This window comes from Notothenia coriiceps, unplaced genomic scaffold (genome assembly GCF_000735185.1).
Source record: "Notothenia coriiceps isolate Sejong01 unplaced genomic scaffold, NC01 NC01_scaffold00008696, whole genome shotgun sequence".
In the NCBI taxonomy this organism is placed as follows: domain Eukaryota; kingdom Metazoa; phylum Chordata; class Actinopteri; order Perciformes; family Nototheniidae; genus Notothenia; species Notothenia coriiceps.
In genome coordinates this window covers 50,494-58,006 of record NW_011341397.1, presented here as the reverse complement: position 1 = coordinate 58,006, position 7,513 = coordinate 50,494, and the positions used below count along the sequence as shown (strand labels likewise).

Genomic DNA, 7,513 nt, shown 5'->3' with positions numbered 1-7,513 from the left:
ATAAAATGTACTTGACTGTGGTCAATACTAGGCTCATCCATCGATGATCTTGACAAATCGGAAGAACACTGTAGATAAGTATGTTAAGGGAGGCAAGAATCTCAGCGACTGGAATGTGTGGACGGCCCTGGAGACATACCTGCAGGTGAAAGAGAGTTTATGTGTTTTACATTATGTGGATCACTACAGTTGACATTTAAACAGAAATGGAAACCTACACAGGCTAAAAAATAAGGAAAAAGTAAGGCTCAAAGTTAATTGACCTACTAATATCCCTCGACTGTTGTAGAACGTATGATTATGGAGGTAACATAACGGTTTGGCCAATGGTCCAGCACTTTAAAGGTGGAAAGACTTTTGACTGGTTTTGGGGACATGGAGAATTAATAACTCCATGTTAGGAATAATGTGGTTCATACGTGTAAATCAGACTCTAAACAAAGATGGGGTAAGGCTCACGCCAAAAATCTCACTAACACCCCGGTCCAAGAGGTCAACTCACATCTTATGAAGAATTAAATCACCTTAGTATTGGACAAGTAAACATTTTGAAAAGTTATAATTAATCCCCCCAGGAGCTCAATATATTTAACAAGTTGCATTGCTATCTATCAAATAAATGTTAAGATATTTCACTCTAGACTAGGTCAAGGACTTATGGACCACGCAACAATATATTTGTACTGCTAGAATTGCCCCTTAAGACTTTTCTAGTTTACTGCAGTTAATTTGTTAAATCTTACGAAATGATGTCTCTCCATGTAGCTCCAAGGAATATTTGGCTGGGATGCCTTTAAAAAGGTATTTGCTGCCTACCACAAGATAAGCAACTACCCCAGTGACAACAGTGGAAAGATGAACCTGTATGCTGAGACCTTCTCCCAGACTGTGGAGATGAACCTGTCTGCGTTCTTTAAGTCCTGGGGCTGGCCCATCGACAGAGCCACTGAGGAGAAACTCACCCCCCTGCCTCCCTGGAGCGACCACCCCATGCTCAAATATGACTAAACTTCTGACTGCATCTTAATACATTTCAGAGAGATCAGCGTCAGCTTATCAATATGTCAAATTAGAAACATGTTTAGATTGCACATCTATCTAATCACAATTCCCCTACAACTCATTTGCAGCTGAAGCTGTATAAAACTTGTAGTTGGGCTTTAAGTTACACTAAGATGTCGCAAAGAGTCCGTTGATATTTAACTTAGGGTTCATTTCTAAGAGCAACTCTTTTGAAAAACGCACCATAATGTGTTCCTCTGTATATACAAATGATGATCATAGCTTAAGATATTTTTCAGCAGAAAAAAGCATTGGGAACATCAGCTTTGCAACACTGTTTTTATCAAAGTAAAAAAGTGTGTTATCTAGGTTCTCCTTTGAGGGTCATACAACTCTAATACACCTTTTAGTGCTGAGGTGGAGCTGTCGCAGTTTACTATAGTTGGTAATGTTGTCATTAGCTTCAGAGTAAAATAATAAAACATGTAATTGTGGTTCTTCTTTAGGGTTAATCTACAGTAGGGTTTTCTTTCAGGGTCATATAAGTCTAATACTTTTACAGATATTAAGGTGTTGATCAGTAATCAGTTGATCAGTATGTCTTCTTGTTACTTTTCTGATAGATCGTTTGCTTTTAGGATGTTAAAGATAGTACAATATACCTATGTATTATTCATGTGATTGATTATTGGATGAGGTTTCACTATAACCCTGAAGGGATGTCATATTTCTTGACAAGGAAATTAAGATAATTTAATCATTCATACAAAAACGTATAGTTTATGATGTCAGAAACTCATTGTATTTTCAAAATGTGCACAATTGATATTTATATTTTGTTTTCTCACTGTTTTATTTTGTGGTGATATAAATGTAATGCAAAAATAAAGGGCAATGGCTCCTGCTTTTTTTTAATCGTCCCTTTATTATCTTTTATGCTTTGCAGTTGTTGTCAAACAGCTCCCCTACTGGCTGATTGGAGAAATGCTGGAGGAAATCTCCCAGTTGTTCTAGAGAGAGCTTCTCCACCCAGTTTTCCTCCGTGTTCCTCGCTGTGGCAGCACCACTCTGAATGGGTCTGCCATTGTTGTCCACACAGCAGTAGGCATTCCAAAGGTAGTCTGGGATGTTGACCCGCTTCACATTGTTTTTCACAATCCAGTTGTCCACAGAGGGAACTGCACCAACAAGCACAAAGGCCTTAGAGCACTTGTCCCGGAAAAGGTCTGTGAGCTGGGACTCGTGGATCCTCCAGGCGTTCTGGTTCATTTTGGGGTTCTGAGGAACCACATTGGTCAGGGTGAAAGTGGCATTGCGGCCAGGGACTGTAAGAGAGAAAGGAATGGATAGTTACAGTAAATTATGCAAGATATACATTTAGTTTGTGGTTCTGGAAAAATAAAGCTGTGTATATGTGGTTAGAGGGAGAAGGAAAGATACAGAGATGTGTCCAACAGCAGCTGGATAATTGTTAGTCTACATATACAAGTTCAAAATTCACCCATTATTCTTCAAAATTGTTAGGGTATATTAGCTGGAGGCAGGTTTTGTGGGGAAGGTCCAAATCCAAGACAACAGCAGCTGAATAAGATTAAAGCAACCATACAAGTGCCTTTCCTCAACATTAACCAGGGATTTGCTAACTAATAAGGCCCTGACCTACAAAAAACACTCAAAATGAAATACTGATATGGATCAGCAATAGTTCCTCAACAATAAGTCTTATAAGCATTTTTCTGGTGACATTTGAATAGTAAGAACCTAAGGAAAATGAAAAAGTTAACTGCACCTTTACATTTGATGAAAATACACTAAATACACTAATTTTAAATAACAATTGATAAAGATACACGTTAGCAGGTGGTCTGCCCATGTTGAATGCTTAGTCAAAGTTTACTTTCAACGATTTATTTTATAAATAATCTTGTTACATACCCAAATCTTCCAAAAATGTTGAACAGTATATGACAGAAGAGCTATGAAAATAAATGAAGAATGCACATATCTACTTTTCTAATTCCAGCTTGGCAACTGCCATTCAGTCCTTGATTATTTGTGAAAGCCAGAACAAAAACCTACTTCCGCTAGTTAGCCAGGGGGCGGGCTCCGCTTATAAACAAAACTGTGTACGTTTTTATCTCAATAAAGTTTAAAGAAACAACAACATAACTTCCTTCTCCTGGCATACATTGCAAACTATATGCGATTTCGAAAGCCAAAAAGGCATCCCAAAATTAGTGCCGAAATTGGCAAGGATACATTTTACATTATTTTGGCCGACTATTGTCATATCCAGAGAAATGCACCTTGCACTGCGGAGCCGAGGCTGCTGCAAAGCGGAAATGATCAGACCCTCCAGAAGCTCAGTGTGCAAACACTTTTGCTACCTTTGCTTAAATTGTGCAAAAACTGAATTATTGTATGCAATGTCAGAGTGGGGAAGTTTTTGTTGGATGCCCTCGCTGACGCTGAGCTTGTGTCGAATTTAGGCCTACTATGCATGGACATTGTATTCCCAAGTGGACTCAGGTTTGCTCAAGAACTCAGGACCCCAAACTGGGAAATACAGCCAACACCAACAGGGTCGGGAGGCCAGATGGCCACTGAGTGAGTATTCGCGTTGGCTAACGCTATTGTAAGTGGTTTTGTTGCGTAACTTTAATCTATAAAAAAGTGCTGAGTAATTAAAGTTGGTCTTTCATTGTGAAAGGTAAACACGGAAAGAGTGAAGTGGTGTAGCGTTGCTATCATATATACAGTCTATGGTTGCTATCTTTAGATCTCAGTAAAACACTAGGCCATTAAAGGTGAGGTAGGTCATTTTGGAGACATCAGCTCGAGTGCGCTAGAATTTGAAAATACACAACCGGAAAAAATCTGCCACATCCTTCCAGAGCCCCTCCTCCAACACACACGAACGCGCACATGACCAATGAGGGCACGAAATAAGTTTGTGCACGAGATAAATTTGTGCACGAGATGGAAGGCTGACAGGCAGGTAGGCCATCCAGTTATTTTAGCTGTGCCGGCTAAAATGATTGGTCGTGCTTTTTACAGTACTACGGCTTCCACAGATGACATTTTTGAATGGATTTTTTGTCAAAGCACTTAAGACATTCATTGCTATCAATGATAGCATTCCATGGAATATATTCACAATGTATTACATGGAATATAACACAAAGTGTTTCTCGAGCCGGTTTCTCAAACTTACCTATCCCACCTTTAACTATTGTGTGCACTCACTGTAACTACCCATCTCCAACTAAATGAGCATATTAGAGTTATCAACCAAAGACGGAGAAATGTTCCCATTAGGATATTCTTTGAAAAAGCTTCTTTTTTTTATATATATATATAATGTAATAAACAAAACAACTTCAATGGCATGTATGAATGTGTCTAAATGTCTCGAGGCTACTTGAGTAGATGTGTTGTAATAACCTTACTCCTCCATGGTTGATGAAACAAGTACAGTAAGATAGTTGGTTAAATACTAGCATACATGTAATACATTGTGATTTGGCCTAATCTGATATGGTACATCCCCCTTTTGGATTAAACTGAAATCAAAGTTCATCCTCCCTTACCGGGATGGTGTCCGTTGGGGTTGAGGTGACCTCGGTCAAACCCAGAATGTGTGTAGTCCTCATTCAGAGCCTGTCTTTCTCCTTGGTAGATCCCAGGGTGGTCTTTCCCTAGCCAGTAGCCATCCTTCATTTCTGCTTGCCAAGACATGTTTACTAACTGTAAGACAAAAACTCTATCATTTTGAGGATACAGATGATGTCTAAACGCCTTATATAGTATCATAATATTGCAGGATATCGATGCATTATGCACCTGGTTGATTACTTACAAACCACACTCTCCATACTTGATAATTATGTCTTACATTTTTTTTTTTTTTCATCAATTTAGTACAGTGGATTTGCATATACTACACAAACACAAATGTGCCACCAACCTGAGGCTCCACAAACCACCTTTTCTCCCTGCCACCTCCATTGCTGGGCTGGAAATGATAGGCTGAGTAGACAGCAATACGGTTGTTGGTGTCATACAGGGTGGCAAAGTGGTACCTGGTGGTGCAAAGGATTAAGAATAACGGATTGAGAGATCAGGAAAGTTGCAAGGGAAAATTGTAAGACACATTGAGTGCTCAAAGAATTTCTAATTTCGACTTTCTGCCCTTCCCTACCTGTTGTTGAAGCGCTGACAGAGACGGGCAGCACCAGGTGTAGAAGCCCCCCAGTCTGGCACCTTGTCCTTATAGAAGTACGTCACGCATTCTGGCACATCCTGGAACAAAATCACTTACTGAGCCACTTACCAACAGACAGATAAAATGTTCCTTAACAATTTTGACTGAACTATGAGGTCACAAACCTCAAAACGTTCAACAAGATCGGCATTAACAGAAAAGAGGAGCCAGAGAAGAGCGCACAAAGAGGCAAAAGTTTTCATCCTGGAAATAACCTCTAGTATTTGGGAGTCTTGATTGGCCTTTAGAGTTGAATAAAACAGAAGATAAGCATGTGAATTAGGGCTGGTTGATATACAGTAGACGTATATCAAATATCACAATATCTTTCACTAAAAACGCAAAATATACAGTTGACTATTGGTGCTTCCATTACATACACATGATTTCTGAAGAAATAATCATCGGTAATGTGGATATAGCAACTTAGTGGGTAAAGACCAATAATAAACATTACAGAATGACATCACTGTAATGCAGCCTTCGAAACAGGAAAAAAACACACTTGTTCCATAGTATATCACATTATCTATAGTCGCATAACACAATATTAATATGATATCTATATTCAGTTTTTCCCTAATGATACAATATTTAATTTCAACATGGCAGTTATGAACGCAGCAACTAAAAAAGGCTTGTTGGGCCTGCAAATGAAAGAGGATCAGTTTGTTGTATGTGTATATTTTTAACTCACCCGCTGGTGCACCTGCCTGCTGCCACGGTCCACGCTGAGCAGAAACTGGCTTTTATGTATGACTTTCCGTCACCTTTCACCTTGTGTGTCCTTAACTTATCTGAACTCCTGTTACCACGTGACATTTGTGTGTGGTGAACCAAAATTCAGCCACCACAAGGTGTAGATGAGGGAGTGTGTAAGAATTGAAAAACAACATAGACAATCCCAATATTAGCACTGCAAAGGTCTGATATCCACCTATATATATATATATATATATATATATTTCAGCTATTGATACATTTTAAGATTGAGAATAAAAATATAATCATCAATATCAATTATGTTGCTTTACTATCGGCTACAATAAATTAAGTCTTTATTTCACAAAGAATTCACTGGCCTCCCAGCAGTATAAAGTGTAACTGCAACATTAAAGTAATGAACAACTTAATACATCAATAATTATAATCCAATGATATAATAAATAATATTCAGAAATAGACCATTCTGAATAATACATATTTAAACTTTTGGTATTTCGAGTATATTTTGATTATGATACCTTTCTACATTTTCTAAATTTCATTTGGAATCCATCACGTTTTCCTTTATAGTAATGTGTTTGTTCTACTATGAGGCATTACAACTTTTACTTTAGTTAAACATGCAATCCATTACATGTATGCATGAGCAGTAGTACCTACTGATACCTAATGATATGATCTGTGCTAACAATCCCAAGTGCCGTTTTGAGTGCCATCATGTATTTTTACTTACTTTAATAGTTCCACCTCTTCTTCCACCACTGTTTTTTAAATCCTGACTTTGTAGTCAGTATTGTTTAATTTTGTAATAATTGGAAATAAAGCACATATCCATAACATAAATGTCTATTTGATATTAGGTTCACCTCCTAGAATATTGAAACATTGATGTTTATTTGGCAATTTACAACCCCTCATAGCCAGCAAGGTTATGTAACCATGATATCTGTTCATGTGCTGTTTTTCCCACGATCACAACACATGTGCGAATCTCGCATATGGATTCATACAAGCCTATTTTTGCCTAATACAAAAATGCTCTAAAGTTGAGAAAGGGTTCTATAGTTATCTCACTTAAAGTGCCTACTGAGGTCAGGAGGTCAGGTTAACCTATACAAAGTGGCTCACTCCTTTAACTTGTTATTTGACCAGCATACATACAGAATTTACAGGAATATAAATGCCTATAAATGCAAAACATACTATAACACAACCAACAGATTAAAATATACCCCATATTCAATCCCAACCATCATTTATTAAAAATATTGAATACCATGTGTTTTCAATACAAAGCCACTCAACCTTTTTTTCTTTACAAACATAGCGAAAATCTCCTTATAACACATCCAAACGTAATCTACTAAACATCCAAAGATACTCCTTGAGAAGAAAAAGTTATTATAGAGGACAAAAGATGGCTTAAAGTCTAGTTCCTCAAACAGTTGCTATCTTTGGACTTAAAGTTCCCCATTTTGAAATCAAGAACGGCTTCTCCGTCCTATGGAGGATCTTCTCTAA

At 37.9% G+C, this 7,513-nt stretch overlaps 2 protein-coding genes across 2 annotated transcripts in view; one reads left to right on the top strand and one right to left on the bottom strand.

Annotated features, from left to right (window-relative positions):
• The window catches only part of LOC104944717 (protein FAM115-like), a 21,107-nt gene extending 19,231 nt beyond the window's left edge, over positions 1-1,876 (top strand). Inside the window, exons 10-11 of the mRNA XM_010770289.1 lie at positions 32-145; positions 766-1,876. Coding sequence (XP_010768591.1) covers positions 32-145; positions 766-1,008 — 357 coding nt within the window. The 3' untranslated portion in view covers positions 1,009-1,876. The remainder of the gene's footprint in view (positions 1-31; positions 146-765) is intronic.
• Positions 1,874-5,503, bottom strand: LOC104944719 (endonuclease domain-containing 1 protein). Its single transcript, XM_010770290.1, has 5 exons — positions 5,392-5,503; positions 5,204-5,304; positions 4,970-5,084; positions 4,593-4,749; positions 1,874-2,327 (listed from the first exon to the last, which is right to left on the bottom strand). Exons 1-5 carry the CDS (start codon positions 5,467-5,469, stop codon positions 1,936-1,938), a joined length of 843 nt encoding a protein of 280 aa, XP_010768592.1. The 5' UTR covers positions 5,470-5,503; the 3' UTR covers positions 1,874-1,935.
• Positions 5,504-7,513: the final 2,010 nt, after the last annotated feature.